The sequence below is a fragment of the Manacus vitellinus genome, unplaced genomic scaffold (assembly GCF_001715985.3).
Source record: "Manacus vitellinus isolate BGI_N305 unplaced genomic scaffold, ASM171598v3 scaffold_14_pilon, whole genome shotgun sequence".
NCBI classification, from domain to species: domain Eukaryota; kingdom Metazoa; phylum Chordata; class Aves; order Passeriformes; family Pipridae; genus Manacus; species Manacus vitellinus.
Window position 1 is genome coordinate 14,738,343 of NW_021939063.1, and position 19,211 is coordinate 14,757,553.

The 19,211-nt window shown below is 60.7% G+C and overlaps 1 protein-coding gene across 1 annotated transcript in view; it reads right to left on the minus strand.

The window, feature by feature from the left end:
• LOC103755283 (semaphorin-3F) overlaps positions 1–18,056 on the minus strand; it is an 18,787-nt gene extending 731 nt beyond the window's left edge. The window contains exons 1-17 of the mRNA XM_029958348.1: positions 17,910–18,056; positions 9,382–9,542; positions 9,132–9,194; positions 8,551–8,670; positions 7,130–7,210; positions 4,984–5,077; positions 4,474–4,593; positions 3,403–3,542; positions 3,195–3,309; positions 2,941–3,010; positions 2,694–2,838; positions 2,377–2,599; positions 1,468–1,556; positions 1,132–1,173; positions 811–968; positions 664–731; positions 1–43 (exon numbers count right to left, since the gene is read on the minus strand). Of these exons, the coding sequence (XP_029814208.1) occupies positions 1–43; positions 664–731; positions 811–968; positions 1,132–1,173; positions 1,468–1,556; positions 2,377–2,599; positions 2,694–2,838; positions 2,941–3,010; positions 3,195–3,309; positions 3,403–3,542; positions 4,474–4,593; positions 4,984–5,077; positions 7,130–7,210; positions 8,551–8,670; positions 9,132–9,194; positions 9,382–9,542; positions 17,910–18,021 (1,844 nt within the window). The 5' untranslated portion in view covers positions 18,022–18,056. The remainder of the gene's footprint in view (positions 44–663; positions 732–810; positions 969–1,131; positions 1,174–1,467; positions 1,557–2,376; positions 2,600–2,693; positions 2,839–2,940; positions 3,011–3,194; positions 3,310–3,402; positions 3,543–4,473; positions 4,594–4,983; positions 5,078–7,129; positions 7,211–8,550; positions 8,671–9,131; positions 9,195–9,381; positions 9,543–17,909) is intronic.
• Positions 18,057–19,211: the final 1,155 nt, after the last annotated feature.

The window sequence follows — 19,211 nt, forward strand, 5'->3', positions numbered from 1 at the left end:
CCCTCCACCCCGTACTGCACGGCCTCCACCGCATTCTTGTTGGCTGCAGGGGGCAGCCAGGTCATGCGTCTCCAGACCCACACCACTCTACACTCCTGCCCTGCCCACTGATCCTCCAAGGGAGAGCTCCCATCCACCTCCAGCCACACACCCGCTGGGTGTCTGTCCATCCATCCATCCATCCATCCATCCCCCCTCATGTTCATCTTCCTCTGAAGTATCCATATACACCCACGCATTCCTTTATGCACCCATGATTTGCAGTCATCCTTCTCTCCACTGTATCCATTCATCCATCCATCCACCCATTCAAATCTGTTCAATCTCCTCCCCAGCATATCCATCTATCCATCCATGTTCCACCCCCAATGTATTAATTTATCCATCTATGTTCATTCTACTCCCTAATGTATCCCATCCATCCATCCATCCACCAACACCATCTGTGTTCATCCTCATCCCAATGTATCCCATGTTTGTCTTCCTCCCCAGTATATCTATCCATTCATCCACCCACCCACACAACCATCCATGTATCTTCCCACATATCCACCCACAAAATCATCAACCCACCCCTGTGTCCCCTGCCTCCCGCCCTCTGCCCTCAGCCTCCCCTCCCAGCTGCCCCTCATGCCGTGGGGCCGTGCCCCACACCTCCCTCACCGTTGGAGTTGTAGCCACGGCACTGCCGGATGGGGTTGCCGTGCCTGATGTCCTGCCGCCGGCTCCGCCTGTGGGGAGGCAGGAAGTGAGAGGGGGAGCCTGCGGCTGGGGGGTCCCTCCTTGCTGCTGCCCCCCGGCCCCCCGTACCTCTTGGAGGAGGCGGAGTAGCGGGTGCAGGCGCTGCCGTCCCAGGCGCAGTAGGGGTCCCGCGCCAGGCAGCAGTCGGCACAGGCCTCCCCGTACACGTCGCAGCGGTGCAGGGCCAGGTGGGTCACGCCTACGGCCGAGGACACATACAGCTGTTGCTGTTGGGGACAGAGAGCACAGGGTGAGATGCTGCCTCATCCCCACCCTGCAAGGACCCCTGTGAGTCTCCTGCTCCAGCACAGTGGTGATGCTGGGCAGTGCCGTGGCTGGGCCCGTGATGGGATCTGCCCACCCAGCCCCCTGCCATGTGCTGTGACTCACCCTCTTGGAGGAGATGGTCATCGTCTTGATGGGTGCTGGCACCTGGACAGGGCGGGAGTGAAGAAGATGGAGGGGTGACAGCTTGGACTGAAGCTGCAGCTCTGGGGTGGGTACCTCAGACCCACCACAGGCAGCTGGAGCAGGGACAGGCAGGAGGAGATGTGAGGGGGCAGCAGGCAGGAGGGCCAATGCTTGGAGTCCCTCCAGAGCTGGCCAAGGGATGGTTGGTGTCCCATGGGGCTTACTGATGTCCCAGAGGGCTGGCTGGTGTCCCAAGGGGCTGGTTGGCTGGGTCAAAAACACTCATCAGAGGGTGCAGGACAGGTAAGCCCTTACCTTGAACACCTCAATCTCTTCCAGCATTAGCTCCTCTGTCTCCATGTCATCCCGGGGGAGCACGATGACCTTCTGCACGGTGCCCCGATCTGCAAGACACCACGGTGCCCAGGGGCTCAGTGCCACCTCTGGGCACCTGTGCCCTCCCTGCCTGGGAGGGGGGTCCCTGCTGAGACTGGGGGTGGGAAGGATCCCCCAAGCCCATCCCCATCTCGCTCCTGCTGTGGCAGGTGACTGTGCCTGGGGTGTAGTGTACTAGCTCAGGTCACCACCTGTGGTTAGGGACTGCCACCACCCAGGGCAGCATGGGGACAGCAGCCAGGGAAGGACCACGATGGATCATGGGGGCTCTGGGATATGAGTTAAGAGAGGGGGAAGCACTGGGCTGAATGATGATGTGCCCAGGATGGGCACTAGGGTCAGGGAAGGACAGGGCTGGATGCCAGTGCTTCTAGGATGGGCAAGTGGGCAGGGGAGGCACAAGGCTGGATGATGGTGGGCTTAGCATGGGCAACAGGAAGCATGTAGGATAGATGCTAGGATCAGGAATAGGGTGAGGTTGGATGATGAGGCCCCTCCCTGGGATGGGCACCAGGGTAGGTAGAGGATCAGGCTGGATCCCTAGAATGGGAGGTATTATGCTGGATCATTGACTTCAAAGATGGGAACTGGGCTAAAGGAAGGACCAGGTTGGGTGGTTTGGTCCATAGGATGGGCACTGGGGCAGGGGAAGGACCAGGCCGGAGCCTTGAGGAGGGGCAGGGATCTCGGGGGGGAGGGTGGTCTCAGCCCCTCACCCCACTCTATCGTGGTGGAGGGCACCGTGCTCTGGCCAGCCCTGGTGGTGCCCGTGCCCTCCGGGGCCGCGCCGGAGCATGCTGCGTTCCCCGCGGTGCGCGGCGTGGGTACCTGTGCCCAGGAAAAGCACCTCATAGCGCCCGTCTGCCGCGTCCACCTGGTCCACGGCCACGGTGGTGAAGCGGTAGTTGACGTTGGTGCGGACCACCAGCGGCTGGCGGTGCGTGGGGTACACGGCGTGGTACATCAGCGGGTGTGAGCGCATGAAGTTGATCACTTCATCAGGGTAGTCCTTGGTCGACTTCATGGATGGGGTGAAGGTCCCCCCAGGGCACTGTGGCACAACCATATTCAGGCACGGGTCCGAGGGTTCCAGCTGCCTGTCAGGCGCCAGCTCACCTCCCCATGGGTGCCCAGGGAGTACTTACGGTGCCCGGACGGGGATAGGGCATTTTGCCCGTGTAGGGCATCCACTGGTAGTTGGGTCCCTCCTTGTGTGCAAAGGGCCCGTTGAAGACCATGCGGATGTCGGCCATGGAGTAGACACACACGGCAGAGCCCTTGAAGACTGACCTGGGAGGAAGGATCTGCTGCCACCCTTTGGCTTGGTGCTGCCTGCCCACCCAGCTGGGACCCCTTCCTCTGCTGCACTGTGCCAGGAGGGTCAGAACTCACCCCGAAGCAGAGAACACGGCGTAGATAACAGGGTTCTTGGTGTCCTGAGTCTGCTGGATGAAGACGTCCTCTTGGGACAGAAAGATGGAGGTGTCACCATGGGGAAGGTGGGCAGGGGTGCCAGGGCATAGGGAGAGTGGCTACCCACGGGAAAATACGGTGAGGGGCAGCAAGGGTGTCCCCAGCCCTCCCCACGGTGATCCCCAAGCCTGCAGGGGTAGAGATGACTCCTGTCTCCCTTCTTGCCCACTCACGGAGCTCGTCGAAGTGCGTTTCAATTCCATCGGGTCCCGGCACGGAGCAGACAAGCCGGGCCTTCAGGAAGGTGCTCCACTTGTTCACAAGGCAGCAGTGGCCCCCATCGTCATTCTGCAACAGCGACACCCCTGCGGTCAGCCCTGTGCATTCCCTTTCCCCCTTCCCTGCCTGCTCCCCTGCCTGCCTGTTGCTTGCTCCACCTACCAGGCAGATGCGCCCGATGCGGGAATAGACCCCAGGGCTCAGCGGGGCATCGGCTGACTTCTCTCGGAAGAAGAAGTAGAGCTTGTCATCGTTCCTCTCGCTGCTGTCAGGGATGAGCTGGGCACGAACGAAGGCTGGGTCTGGAAAGGCACGACACAACATCAACCCAGCAGCACTCCTGCACCATACCATGGCAGGATGTTGAGCCTCGCTCTTCTCCAGCATCATCCTGCTCCTGGCAAAGCACTGCTGGGGTCACAGGGTGAGAGCTGAAGAACTGGGTCTCTGGTGACCATCAGTGCACCAGGAGGGGCTCGGAGCATCCCTGAGGACCTGGGAGCATTCCCAAGGAACACAGGTTGAAGAGATCCATCAGCTCTACGAGCAGGGTGGTGGGAACCAGTCTTCCCCCCAGAAGGAAACACACAGCATGGAAGCTTCTCAGGAAGCTTCTCCCTGCCATCCATCAGCCAGTGCCCAGCCTGTGCTGACAGCTCCCCCTCTTCGGGTTACCGCCCCGCCGGCTCCCCGGCCTGGCAGGATCATCCCATCTGCTCTGCTCTGTTTACTCAGCTGCCGTCCTGCGGGCAGGGGTGCTCCGAGAGGGGCAGGATGAGCGTTCGGGGTCACCGACTGCAGGCAACATGGTTGACATCTCAGCCCTGCAGAAATCCCTGCACGGACACCGGCAGAGCCAGCCCCACCGGCTGCTACCCAGCAAAGCTCCAGGCATGTCTGTCATTGCCCCACACAGCTATCCCTCTGCTCTTTTGCATCCGTCCATCCATCCACCATCCATTTATCCATCATCCATCCATCATCATCCACCCATCCATCATCCACCCATACATCTTCTGTCCATCCATCCGTCCACCTATCCATCAGTCATCAACTGTCAACCATCCATCCGTCCATCCATCCATCCATCCATCCACCAACCCATCCACCTGCCCATGCTGGTTGCTGTCTCTGTCTTGGCAGAAGGATGCAGTATGACACGACAGGTGTCATCTCTAGGGCTGGAGCCATGGGGTCCCCAGGGCACCTGGGTCAGCTGACACCTGAACTCACCGTTGAGCCAGCGGGAATTGTACTGGTCTGTCCTCATGGCCGTCTGCTTGCCCATGGTGCGGAAGATGGCTGCGTCCGTGCCCATGAAGTCAATGTACACACCAGCATAGAGCTCTTCATCTGCAGAGGGCAGAGATCAGCCAGGAATGCCCCCCAGTCCCATCCACCCACCTTCTCCAACTTCCCCAGGCTTCATCCAGCCCCAGTCCCAGCTGGTAGTCACTGGGCAACCAAGAGCCGCTGCCTGTGGCCATCCCAGAGAGCTCTGGAGGTTGGTACTGGCCTGTAACCAGGAACCCCACCTCTGCTGGGCCAAGTGCCCAAGGACTGGGCATCCTGGGTGCCCAGTCATCACTGCTGGGGCAGTAAGGGGTGGCAGGGGCAGGAATCTGACTCCTGGAGGATATTTGGACAATGCAGAAAGATGGTGGAAGCAGCTGTTCCATCTTGCCTGCATGTTCCCTCTGCCCAGTGCTGGCAGCACTGGCCCCAGGGAGCCACAGGACTCACTTATTAACGCAGAGACGGTGTCTACTTTGGGGTCGTAGGAACACTTCCCCTTGCCTGACTCCAGCCTGTCTGGCTCCAGGTAGAAGATATAATCCTGGAGAGGTAAGCAAATAGAGGAGCTGATTAGACTTTCACCCCTCCATCCCCGTGGCACCTTCCAAAGCCCACCAGGTGAGGCAACCTCCTCTGGGATAGTGCCCAGCAGTGAGGATGGATGTGGATGGACCACAGAAGGGGTCTGCAGGTCTCCCGGGAAGCTGAAGCCCCTGTGAGCGACTCCTCCAACAATGCTGGGTGCTTCTCCATGCCCTCCACCACTTGGAGACTTGGCTGAGCCACCAGGTTGAAATAGGACATCCATTCCCCAGATCCGGAAAAACATCCCCCTTTGGCTGCCTCTTCACTCCAGCTGGCTGTGCCGCACATCACTGCTTGGCCAGATCCAGGTCACACAGTTCCAACAGCTTCAGCAAGCAGGGTTTGGCCTGTGGCATAGCTCAGCTGCCAGACCCACCATGCTCCTCTTGCCAGGACCCATTTTCCAGCGGTTTTCTTCACAGGGTGAGATGCTGTGTCTGCTCCATGAGATGTCTCCCCACTGTCAGCTCTGCCATGGCCAGCCCTGGCACCATCACACATCCACAGCCAGGGGCGACACTGACGCTGTCCCCAGAGACCCACACAGAATCCTCCGCCGGTGCCACCTGGGGGCAGGCAGGGCCAGGTTGGCCAACAGGTCACCCCTCACCCTGGCACAGGGACCACCTTAAGCTGAGATGAAGTAGCATCACAGGAGCATCCATGGGAAGCCTGGGCCTGGGGGGGACCTTCAGCAACCAAATCGGGCTGGTGGAGCTGCCTGCTGGCCCTGTGCCCTGACTCTGGTGCAGGGGTGATGGACATGGTGACAGCTGCCCTCCATCGAGAGGCCAGCAGGGTTCTGGCAGAGCCCCAGCTCTGGGAAGGGCAGGAGGGGGTGAGGAGCCAGGATCTCACCATGAGCATCTCCCACTGGAGGGTGTGCTCACACCAGCTCCTCCTCCTGGGACACCCAGCCCTGGAGATGGACACAGCCATGTTTCTGCCATCCCCATTGCTGCATTGTGCAGGCTGTGCCACTGTCATCATCACAAATGCCTCTGCCCAGTGCTGGCCCTGGTCCTGAGCTGGGCAAACCCCTCACAGGGACAACCTGTCTCTCTCCAGTGCAGCCCTTGCCATGGCTGCACCATGTCACCCTCCCAGCCAGACAACCCATGAGCCATCATGATGCCAGCCCTGCTGTTTGGCTTAACATGTCTTGAAATGCACTGGAGTTGCCGGGAAGGAGGTGCTGGCAGCCCCCAGGGAGCTCCTGCTGGGGCACACACCCTGTCCCCAGCATGGAGGGAGGAACTGTGGGGACCCGAGGGGGCTGAAATGGCAACGGTGCTTCCCCGAGCTGGCAGTAGGAGCTGCCAGGCAGATGCTCACTGCCAACATCATCCTGTGCCCCCCCGATCACCCCAGGGGCAGGGGAGCCCCAGGCTGCTGTGGAGTGCCCATGCCCCATGTGCTCCCTGGCCCATGCACTGCCCCATGTTAGTCCGGAGGGGAGAGGCTTGGGGGTGACACTGTCAGGGTGGGCTGGATGCTGGGGTGTTCCCAAAAGCCAGGATGCTGTCACCTCCCTGAGCCCACTTGCCTCTGAGGATGACATGAGTCCCTCACAGGGCAAGACAAAGCAGCTGCGATGTTTCTGTAGACCCTACCCAAACACCTTCTCCACATCACATTGGCATCCTCCCCTGAATCATCCTGAGCCCAGTGGCTCTGCCAACACATGGTCCCACTTCTAAGGGACATAGCAAGCTGGAAGCTGGGCAAAGCTGGCGGTGGGCAGAGAGCCACCATCCCTGACAGTGTCCCCCATGGGGGGGATCCTACATGGACTGGGAGAAAGGAGTTAGTGAGAGGAGAGCCGACGCCAGGCCGGTGGCCGGGAGATGCTGTGCTGAGAGGGAAGGGGATGGCAGGGCTGCCCATGGCACAGGGCACCTGGACCGGGGGTTGGAAGCATGCCAGTGGGACGAAGGAGCCCGCGGCTCTGGCGTGCCCCTGGGGACAGGTGGGCACGGCTGCGGCGGGCTCCCAGACCGGTTCCCACCTTGCTTTGTGCTGGTCTCGGGCTGAGGGGGCTGTCGGTGGATCTGCTTTCCCGGCCTCCCGGCTGGCTCGGCGGAAACCCCTGGGGAAAAGGAGCAGGGCAGACAGTTAGCGCTGGTGGGGGAAGGACCCCCCAGGGCAGGGGCGAGCGAGGGACCCCAAGAGCCGGGGTGATGGATACCCATGGAGTAGCAGCACTGCAGTCCCCCTGGGTGATGCTTGTGGGGGTCCCTGAATGCTTCAGGCTGGGGTGGCCTCTGCTCTCTCCTGCAGAACTGGGGTGCCCTGGCATGGGGCAGGAGAGAGAGGAGAGGCAACTGCCCACAGGTAGCCAGGCTGGGCTCACACCTGGGGATGCAAAAATGGCACCTGCCACCCAGCTGGCAGCACCCTGTACCAAGGAGCAATACCCCAGTACCAAAGGTACTGGCACCATGGGGTCACTGGAACCCCCAGTCCTTGCCACACTGCCGCTGGCTCTGCTGAAGGGACACATGCACCAGCACCCTTGGTCCTCCTCAAATGCTGCCACTGCCCAGCCTGGTCCCAGTCCAGTCCCAGTCCAATACCAATTTGGAGTGGCCTGAGCAGCATCCACCTCTCTCAGTGCCCATGCCAGGCTTGGGAGCACTGAGGCAGACATCCATCCTTCACGTCCAGCGCCGTGATCCTCCCTCGGCTTGGGCTGGTGGCCCTCTCTCCAACCACAGGAAAGGACAGAGCCTGAGACCCACCACCCCAGCACAGAGGTGACAGATACCTCACGGAGCTTGGGACTCCTGGGACACCTGTGTTGCTACTTGCAGACGCTGGCTCCCTCCTGGGGCTGAACTGAAAGTGCTCCTCTGTCTGCCGTGCATCTGGTCTGGTGGCATGCAGCTTCAATGCCACCCTCTCACTGCATGTTGTGGTCCTTGGGGCTGGATGACATTCATCAAGGACAACCCTGATATGGTCACATGTGCTGGCACAGCCCCTGCCATGGTTCTTCCTGTACAATGCCAGTGTCGTGGTGTCGGGCATCCTTGGTATCTGCGGTGAGGGGCTCAGCAGCCTGGCAGTGGGTGGCACAGTGGGATGACATGTTCCTCGTCCTGGTGGAGATTCAGCAGTGGCTTCAGCCAGCAGGGTAGGAGGGCATGTCACATGGAAGCTGCCATCAGGTTCCAGACAGGGGGGCACAGTTCCAGTGCGAAGAGAAGTCCTCAGTCTGCAGAGATGGCTCGGCCCCACTCAGCAGCACAACACCGTTAGCCACGGTCACTCCCAGCCTGCCACTGCCCACCCAAGCCTCTGCCCCCCTCACCCCAGCACCAGCCGGCAGAGCTGAGCCCTCATGCACCCTGCTGCAGGCCCATGGCGGCTGTGCCAGTACCACCCTGCCCAGCACCAGCTCAGCACCCCATCCCTCCCACCCCTCACCTGGGCTTTGCGCCCGCGGTTGACGAAGGCGCAGATGGGGTTGTAGGCACCGGTGCCACACACGTAGAGGTGTGTCCGGTTCCAGGGCTGGATCAGGCGGATGAAGTTGCCACACTCCCCCTGAGAAGCAGAGTAGAGGGTATCAACCCCAGCAAGGGGCCATAGGTTGGGGTGGGGCCATGGTTGGGGTGGGCATGTGATGGTGTGATGTGGGCCATGGGATGGAATGTCATTGGATGGCATGTGACATGGGACAGCATGGATCAAGGGTTAGCATGGGCCACAAGGTGTCAAACCAGAGAGCCCAGCCCTGGCTGGAGGGAGGAAGCAGCATGGGGAGCTCAACCTCCTACTCTCCCGGGAATCTCTCCTTGACTTGCATGGCTGGGACAGAGGGGGTGGCAGGACACTGTGACACTCTGGAGTGCCAACCCATTCCAGCACAGTTACAGATGCTGTCACACTACAGGGGACTCAGGGGATGGCTTTTCCAGGGTAGGACACAAGGACATGAATTCCCCTCCAGTGCCCTCCACCAGCCCTCCTCAGCTACCAGAAGGGGGTTCATGGTGGCCACTCACGTTGCTGTTTTTGCCTGACAGGATGCACTCCTCAATCCTCTGCTGGGACGCAGGCCAGTGGATCTGCAGAGACACCAACTCAGGGGAGACCGGGGCTCCCACCCAGCCCCATCAGCACCCACCACTTCCCCATCAGCACCAGCTGAGCCCATCATGCCCATCGAGCTCTTGCCCTGGCATCAAAAACACCCCTCAGACGCCTGGTTGTCCCTCTTCCACTTGCCCCCCCCGCCCTGCGACATCAGCTTACGATGAGGGGCTCGCGGTTGATGTCGTGCAGGTCCAGCGACAGGACGTAGTCCTTGCTGCCCACGTACATGCGGTCGTGGTCCTCGTCCTTCAGCAGGATGCGGTAGTCGCTGGAGTTGAGGAGGAAGTTGAAGAAGTGGGCTGTGCCCGTTGCCTTCAGCTCTAGAAGGGGAAAGCACCCCAGGGTCAGCACCCCAGGGACTCCCGTCTGCCCCAGTGCCATCCCTGCCCCTGAGTCCAAACCTGGTCCCAGCTGCAGGAGGGTGAGTCCCGTGACAAGAAGTGCCCACCTCCCAGGCCATGGTGCCCACCTTCCAGTCTCATAGTGCCTTCTTTCCCCTCCGTGAGCACCATGATGCTGTCACCTCTGTGCAGGACACGGGACAATGACAGAGATGCTCATGGCCACTTGGGACAACCAAGACCGGCCAGGAGAGAGGGCAGCAGGACCTGGGCTCAGGAGACCCAGCACACCACAGCAGGGAGTGGAGTTCACCATTAAGATAGGGCAAGAGGTGGGGGCTCCCTGACATGTCAGCCCAGGGACTAAAACCTCTGGCATCATCCTTCTGCCCTGTGACCCCATGCCCAAGCCAAGCCTCTGTCTCTTAGGATGGGGGAGCTGGGACCCCAGGGAGCCAGCTCCTGGGGAGGGGATGAGCCTCTCCCCTACCCTGCACACCCCACCCCCCTTGGAAAGTTATTTTTAGCCTGAGTGTGGGAGCAAGGAGTGAAAGAGGATAATGAGGGTCATGAATATTCACAAGTGCAGTGAGGCAGCCAGATGGAAGGCAGAAGTGCTGCAGATGATGTGGGCCAGTGCCAAGAACCATGAGGCAGGGACCAGGACACGAGTGAGACAGAGCACGCTACCCCGACAGGACACTACCTGCCCTTGATGCCACTTTTTGGAGGTGCCACTCGCCTTGCAGGTGTCACCCCCTTTTGATGCTACACCCAGATATCAGATGCCACCTCCATGGGATGACATCTGCTCTGGATGCCTCTCCCTTTGGAAGTGCCATCCCTTTAGATGCCACCAACAACCATCGGATGCCATTCCAAGCCATCAGATGTCATCCTCCCTAGGACATCATCTTACCCATATGCTTCCCTTTGGAGGTGCCACTCTCTTTAGATTATACCAACAGCCATTGGATGCCACCTCCTTGTGTTGCCATCTCCCTCTGAAGGCAACCCCTCTGGAAATGCCACTCTTTTTGGAGGTATAACCCCCTTTGGATGCCACCTACAGCCATCAGATGACATTCCCATAGTACACTGGTCCAATGAGTATCCTCACCCTGTGGAGTTTGTCCCTTTGTGCAGGCACTGGGAGCTGGGAGCAGCCCTGGGGACCCCCCTTCCTGGGGAGGAACAGAGAAGGTCCTGCAGGTCAGAGTCAGGAAGGAGCCTGCTGGCTTCCAGGCAGGGCTGGGCAGGGCTCCAGTGGCCAGCTGCCATTCCCAGTGGGAGGCCAAGTGCCTGCAGATCTCCCTGACCTCCCAGCCTCACAGAGGACTGGCAACATCCCACCAGTGTCCCCAGGGTCCCTTCTCATCCTGGGCACCCACTCTGTCCCACGGCTGGCAGTGGTGCTCCCCAGTCCCATGGTGGAGCCCACTCAGCGCTGCTCAGCTGTGGTGGTGAGGCCAACGCACTCCAGGCACCACGGGGTGGGAATGTGCTGGAGCAGGCTGCAGGAAACTGCATCATGGGACAGGAGATCAACCTCCCCCAGCCTGGGAGTCTGCCCTTCTGCCAGGGCTGGATGGACAGGACAAGCACAGTGGGTATGAGGAGGGGCTGGCAGTTTGGGCTGCAGGCGGGGGGTCCACGGCAGAGGTGGGATGGAACAGTGCCAAGGATGGAGGGCTGGGGAGCTGCTCAGCCACCCACAGCATGCTCCTCCTCCTGCCTGTCCCATCTGGGCTCCAGATGCTCCCTGTGGCGGGTGCTGGCTTGCCTGCCACCCATGGTGTCCCCAGTCTGTCCTGTAGCCTTCCCTGCCTGTCCCACAGTGTCCCTGCCTGTCCCATGGCGTATTGGGTCTGGTGCCTGCCTGTCCCATGTCCTGCAGCTGCCCCACTGTGTGTGTACGTGTGTGTACATGTGTGTGCCCCACAATATGTGTGTGTGCGCGCGTGCTGGTGCTTCCCCCGGTGGGACACCGATGTTGGTGGGGACTGGAGTTTGGGAGCCAGGGAAGGGCAGGGCAGCTCCAGCAGCGGGTGAGGCAGAGCAGAACAGCTCGTCCCCAGCTGCCGATGATGTAACTGCATGCCCAGCTATCCCAGTCAGGACAGAGACACCTGGAGCAGGCAGATAGGAATGGCAGCTAAACTGGGAAGGAGCCCCCATGACAGGACAGACCCCCATCCTCACTGCCCGGCCTGGGGATGCCATGTTCAACCTCCCAGGAGACGTGCTCCCATCCTCGCCCTCCTGGCCAGGACCCTGGGGCTGAGCCGGGCAGCACCAGGACGCTGGTGGCAGAGGGTCCCATGACAGTGACAACTGCAAATATCTGACAGCCACTAGGATGGGCGTCCCCAGGACTTGGCAGGTGACAAGGCCAGCAGCACAAAAGGCCCTGGCCCCCTGCCGGGGGCTCCATTCAGCCCCCCACGGCCCAGCGATCAGAGGGGGCACTCCCTAGGCAGGGTGGTGACAGATCCACTGCCCCATAACGCCCTCTCTAAAGGCGATGGAGGGGCGGGCGAGCCCCTACCCCAACCTCTGACCTTCCAAACCTCCATCCCCCTGCCCTCCCTGCCTAATCCCCTATCGCCACTGTGCTCCCAAACCTGCCCCCAGCAGCTGCGGGGTGTCCTGGGGCTGGAGAAGGGGCACCCCCGGGCTGGAGAAGCCGGCTCATTAGCTGATGCGCCCCGATGAGCATACACTCTCCTGCACCCCCGTTGCCAATCCCGGCACCAGCAGAGCTTCCCTGGCTGGCCGGGAGCCTAATCCCATTTTAATTGCCCAGCACCGGAGCCAGGAGCTGCTCAGGCATCACAGCCAGGGTGGCCTCCCTGGGGATCGTCCCCAGGCATTCACCTCCCCCAGAATCATTCCGTGGCCTTGGGCGTTGAGATTTAATTACCCTGCACCCTCAAGCAATGCCAGTGGCCAGGAGCCCGAGGGCTGGCAACAACGGGAAATGCTTTTCTCTGCCTGTGGCACCACCGCCCCACTGCACGATCTGCGAAGCCAAATTCCCCCTGCAATGCCAAACTCGGGCTGCATTCCCAGCCCTGGCAGCTGCCCATGCTGCCATCCTTGCTGGCTGCCACCACTGGCCTCCACGGGCAGGGGTGAGCAGTCCCTACCCATCACCCATTGGCATGGAGACCCAAAGCAAAGGGGAGATTTGGGGAATTCCCAATAAACCAAACACCCCCAAGGGCTTCTCACCCCACCCTAGCCCTCCAAATCCCCCTCGACCCCCCCCCAAAACATCACAAGGGCACCAGCATGAAGAGTGAAATGCCATTAGGACCTGAGCGGGGCACCTCCCCAGGTGCACCATCACTGCATTCCCCAAAACCAATTACAGGCGCTCTCACCTAATTAGATTCTAATTATGGGCTTGTAGCGCATTCAACATAATTAGCATGTAAATTACACGGCGTGTTTATATTCAATAACTGCTCTCCCCCCCGCGGCTGGCGGAGCCAGCGCCTTTCGGGAGCCCTTTCTTTGCATGAGGGAGAATGAATTCACTCTAAATGCCGATGGAGAAGCCCAGCATTGATCCCAAGGGAGCCTGGCACGGCAGGGATAAATCCCATCTCCATCCTGCAGCGTTTTATCCCACAAATTTAGAAGCATGTCCCATATTTTGATGATGTTCCCTGCTAATTTTTTCCCTACTTGAAATTTGGGATGTAGTAGATGATGCAGTCAGAGAGGCAGGATAGGGAGCAATGCCAGGAGAGGGATGGGGGGCTGAACATGTCCCCTCGCGTGGTTAAAGCATTTGTTGTTATTGGGGATGATCAAAGAGCTGGGTGGGTCGTCCGATGAAAGCAGAATTGCTTATTTGTTTGAGCGTCACTCCGCTACCCCTTGATGGGTTATTTATGATGTAATTAAGCTAATTACATGTAATAAGAGAGTTTCCGTGGCCCCCAGCCAAGCTCTTTTCCCATTTAACCGATTCACAGGTGGGAGGAAACCGAAGCTGCCTTGCAGGGGCTTGGGAGATGAAATGACTCTGGCTCCCGCTCGCTGCCTTCCACTCCCGATCATCTCCAGCCCCCCCCGGAGCACCACCCCATGCCGGCACTCGTGGCAGGGGACAGGTGCTGCGGCCGCCCGGGTCAAATCCCTTGGGATGAAAGCGGTGCCGGCCGGGTGCTCCGTGCAGCCATCGCCGCCCGGCCGGTTGGGTGCAAGCCAAAAGGAAAAAAAAACGGGAAAAAAAAAAAAAAAGAAAGAAAAAACAGATTTTTTCAGCCGAAACCGCTGATTCATCCCCCGGCCAGCCTGCCCCAAGCGCTGGTGGGTGGATGTGCCCCAGCGAGCAGCGCTGGCAGTGGGGAACCCCATCCCCACTGAGCATCACTCCGCAGTGGTGACCCCGAATCCCTGCTGGGAGCTGGGTCAGGGGATGCTCCAGCAGCAAGAAAACCCCTTCAGGAAAGAGCTTGGCTTCAGAAAAAAAAGACTTTAATCCCCCCAAAAGCAAAGAGCTGAGCCGAGGTGTCCCCACCCGCCGGCTTTTAGGCTTTTTTTGTTTAACTTTTGGACATTATTTCCTTCCGCAGCCCCTGAGGGCAGGGCACAGTGCCGGGCGGAAAGCAATGCTGCTCCGGGCCCTCTGCTCTGTGCCCAAGCAGCACCAGAGCAGGGGGAACACCCGCGCCAGGACCCCAGGAAGGGCCATGCTGCTCCATAAGCAGCATTGTTAATTTGAGGGATAACTAGCTTATTAGACATAGGCTTGGGGGGGATGAAATCACACCGGGGTTTTTTGGGGGGGAGGAGGGTTTAAGGAGCTTATGGAGCTTCGCAGCCGGAGCCAGGGAGCTCAGCCCAAGCAGCAGCCGGTCCCAGCGGGTGGGGGAGCCCTGCCACAGCCCCCCACTGTCCCAGCCAAGGAAATCCTCTTAGGGGTCAAAGAGTTCAGCCCCATGTCCCCGCCTCCAGAGCGCGGGAAAGGGGACTGCGACATCCCCCTGACCTTTGTGGGGTCTGATGAGCAGTGTGGGGATCCAGCACACCCCCAAACTCACGCCAGGGTGGGGACCAACAGTGCCAGCACTGCCTGGCACGTTCCCAGGACTGGCTGTCCCCAAGCCCTTGGCCCTTCCTGCACCCCCGTGCCCCCCCATGTTTATTCCATCCTGCTGTCGCCAAGTGGTGCCCACAGCTGCGGCAGCTTAGGAGGGCGCCTGGGCGGCCCAGGGACACAGTCCCCTGTCCGGGCTCCTCTCCAGCCATCTGCCACCCCCTGGCCTGGATCAAGAATGCTGATATCCCCTGGCCACCGGCAGAGATGCCAGCAGGGTGAGGGGGGAAACTGAGGCACGAGGCAGGCAGGAGAGAGGGCACACAGGCGGCTGGCAGCGAAGCCAAGAGGGGACTCCATGCTTGATTTATTCTTTCTAAAGTGATTTTTTCCCCTTGCAGGAACTGCCCTGCCTCTCACCCAGCCCCTCCCTGCCAGGGCTGCCCCTGCTGGACGTGGGCCACAGATTTTCCGAGAGGTGCCAGCACGGCTGTTCCCCTCACCGTGGGGAGCGGCTCCTGTTTTGAAGCCCCACGGAGAGACCTGACCTCGACGGCTTCCCACAGCGATGCGGGGTGAGAGCCCACCCTTCCTTCCCGCACGCTTTTCCCACGCCGGACAGGGAGCAGGACATGGAGGGATGAATCACCATCATCATCACCTCCTGCATCCTCGTGGGGAACGGGCCAGCCTCTCCGGTGCCTGAGCCCCCAGCCCGGAGGAAGGCCCAGAGGAGAGGGGGCCGCAGGATGTGTACGGGAATGGGGGGGGGGAATTTCTAGCAAGGAGATGATTAAAAATATCCACCCTATTTCTGGCCAGCACTGGGCTGGGATCTGGGAAGAGCTGTTGGCAAAAGGGAGCTGTGCCGGAGCCGCTCCCAGCACTGTTCTTTCCATGCCGGTCACCTTCCTCCTGCCGACACACGGACAGGAAAGCCTTGAGAGGAGGACAGACGTAAGGACACCATGGGGGTGACGGGATGGGGGGAGGACCGGGGGATGACCCTGCCCAGCCCATCAGGGCACAGGAGCTTGGCTCCCACCCCTTCCCTATCGCTTTGGTATTTTATGTATGTATTTTTTTAACACACTCAGAGACGCCGGGGCTCCGTGGAGGATGACGCAGGCCCCGGGGAGCTGCGACAAACCTCTGGCGCGCGATAACAAGCAAAGGCAAACAAACCCAGAGACGCTCCCGGGGCTGGCAGGGCTCCAGGCAGCGTGGCTGCTGAGGCACGGCACTGGGGGACACGCACGGGGACATGGCGGCCCCTTCCCCAGCACTCTGCCGTGCTTATGGCCACCTTGACCCCACAGCGCAGTGCCTTGGCACAGGGATGCTTTAGCCAGAGGGATGTTGGTGGTGGGGACACTGCACCCCAAACCCAGCAGCATCCCTCCAGCTGTGCCCACACCAATGGCCTCCAGGTTCTCTGTGGCACCACGGCCATGTCCCTGATGGCAAAGTCCAGCCCAGCTCATCACAGCAGTGTCCCCCAGCCCAGACCCATCACAGCCAGCCCCACTGCCTGCATCTGTCCTGGGGGATTTGGGGCCAGGGATGTGGGTACCAGCCCTGGCTCCCCAGGCAAGAGGAGGGGCTGGACCCTCCAGGATGTGCCACTGCCATCCCACATCTCATGGTCCCATGACTTTGGGGAGGCTGCGGACAGATTATTAACTCGGGATGCTGCTCACTGACAGTTCAGTGTGTGGAGTCCAGCTGGCCCTTGAGGAAGACCCCGGGATAATTCTCTGCTGCCACCACCGCTGCAAGAATGCAGGCAGGGAAGAGGTGAGTGGCATCCCTTCCCGATTCTGATGTGCTTGGATCCAGCATGCCACTGGCATTTCTTCTCTGTGTGTCAGTGCAAACCAGTCCTTCTCCCACTGCAAATCCCCTCTCTGGGCAGCAAGGGCAAGGGGAACTCTGCCAGACCTCCTAGGTCAGGAAGGAGTGGAGAACCTGACACAGGCACTTGGGTGATGCTCCCAGGTCCCCTGAGTGCAGCCAGGGGCCCTTGCTCCAGCCAACCAGGGTGAAAAAATACCAAGTCCAAACCAGCCCCCAACATGCAGCTTAACCATGTCTATCTGGAATTCAGCTTCCTCCTGGGACACACCGTGGCAGTGGGCACCAGGTCCAACTGGGGCTTCACTGGAGCCTCCCCTCCCCACAACACAGCTGTGAGGAAGAGATGCTCTGAGCCAGGGTGGGGAGGCATCCCTACAGCAGCCAAAGTGCCCCAGCAGCCCCCAAAATCCTCAGAAAACACCTTTCTGAGAGGAAAGCTCTGCCTGCCTCTGGGGAGGAACTGCTCACTGCTTTCCAGCCTGGACTTGTCCCCAGACTCTTCATACCAGCCCTTTTTCCTGCCGAGACCAGCCCGTAACACCCTCGACCAGCCCTGCCCTGCTGTGTTTGCCGCCAGCCCCCCGGCCCCTCCTGCCCTGTGCTCATGGTCGGTTCTGCCACCACATCCTGGGCTCGCCGGTTCGGTTCCTGACTGGAGGGCAAAGGCACGGTGGGACAGCACAGCAGGGGCACAGGCAGCACAAGCAGCACAGCCCCAGCTCTCCCGAGGACTCGAAGGGGAGGCAGACACGAGACTCCTCGTGTCTGTCACCTCCTGACACGCATCCAAGCAGACAAACCCCCAGCAGGGACAATTTCCATTCCACTCCTCGAGGTTTGCAGCCCTCGGACTTGTCTCATCGGCCCCAGCCCACCCCACTCAGCATCCACAAAGCAGGAGCTCACGATAAACCCCTTCACCAATGTGCACCCCATAGCTGACCTAGGGGTCCCCCCACAGCTCCTGGAGTTGGTGGGTGGGCTGAGCAGCCCCGGCATCAAAGAGTTAAACACCTTCCCCCCACCCGGCACCCTCCCCTCCTGCCTCTCCCGGCTCCCTGCCAGCTCCCAGGCATTAATACCAGCTGGGGGGGTCGGGGTGGCGTCAAGCTGCTGTCTGGAATTGGGGTGCCGCTGGGGGGGGGCTTCCTGCACCTCAGCATCCACTTTTGCCAGATGGAGAGAGCTACCCACTCACTAGGGAAAGCATGTTGGGGGAATCAGGCAGGTTACCAGCCCTCCCAGACTGTGTGCTGGGGCAGACTGGGAGCTCAGCCACACCTGAATATGGATTCCCATGGAGATTTCTGGGGATGCAGCTTGCTGATGCCCCCCGAGTGAGAAGAGGAGGAGAAGCAGCCTGCACTGGACTGCCCCTGGTTTCCTTCATCTTGGTGTCCCACCCTACCCCCCGACTCCCACCGCCAGGCTCTTACCTTTGAAGGAGAGCTGGACCCTGGGAGTGGCCAAGCTGTGGTCCTTAGGGTGGGCAGCCCGCCAGCCCAGAGTCAGCAGGGTGGCCCAGAGGAGGACGCCGACCACGGGCATGGTGGGCACGCGCCTGGGCGCTGAGATCGAGGGGAGTCCGGGGGTCTGAGCCTGCCAAGGACGGCACATGGGGGAGGGATGTCAGTTCACTGCACCCACTATCCCCCGGGGAGTACAAGCCCCACATCTCCCCATCCCGCTCTCCATCATCTGCTGGCAGGCAGCATCCTCTGGGGAGGGCTGGAAGTCAGCCCGGGGGGCTGAACTACACTCTGCAGGCTGGGGGGTGGGGGGACAGGAATTGGGAAGGGGGGAGGCCCAGCCTCACCTCCTTGGGTGCCCAGCCAAGCACGCAGGGCGAGGCGAGCGCAGCCAGAACTGCTGCAGCACGCTCCTCCACCCAAGCCAGTGAGCCTTGCCCAGGTGAGGAGCATCCCTCCATCCCTCCTCACACCCCCCCTCAGCTGCAGCATCCCCCTCCCCAGAGGGGTCCCACTCCTAGCCCTCCCCACCTCTCCTCCCAGCCCCCAGCAAAGCTACAGCAAGCAGAGCTGGGATCAAATCTTTCCAACATGAAGGAAATCTGGACTTCATTATTCCAAGAACGTACAAAAAAAAAAAAAAAAGGGGATTTTTTTTTTTCATAAATAAAAGAGGAAGAAAAAGAAGAGGAAAAAAAAGCCCTGCCTGTGTGCCAGGCAGCTGGACTCCCTGGGGCTCCAGCACTGAGTGGAGTCCGCCAAGCTGCCTCCAGCAAGCCACACATGCACCCCGGCACCGTGCGCAGTGCCCCCCGCACACCCCGCTGCCCCTCCTGGAGGGACCATCCCCTGGGCCAGCCCCCTCACCCGAGGCAGTACCTTCCTGGGGGTCCACAGGATGCCCAGGGCAGGATTTGAGAGGAGGCCCGCGGTGTCCCCAGGTAGCTGCACGCTTGGGTGGGATGTGCTGTGCCACAGTACCGGGTGGGCTCGGGCATGCGAGGAATGTCCGGCCAGCCCAGCCAAAGGGGCTCTGCCTGTGGCGATGGGGGGGTCCCCACCACACCACTCCCAGAGGGCCATGCCCTCCGGGGATCTGTCACTGCACCGCGCCACGGGGGGACAGGCACACCCAAAGCCAGGCAGATGGCTGGGAACCCTCCGGGGCACCCCGGAGAGGGATGCTGGGCTGCAAGAGAGGCAATCCCGCACCCCACCCGGGTGGTCTGGCCGGCGTCTCCTGGAGTGCACAGCACCCGTGCCGCCAGC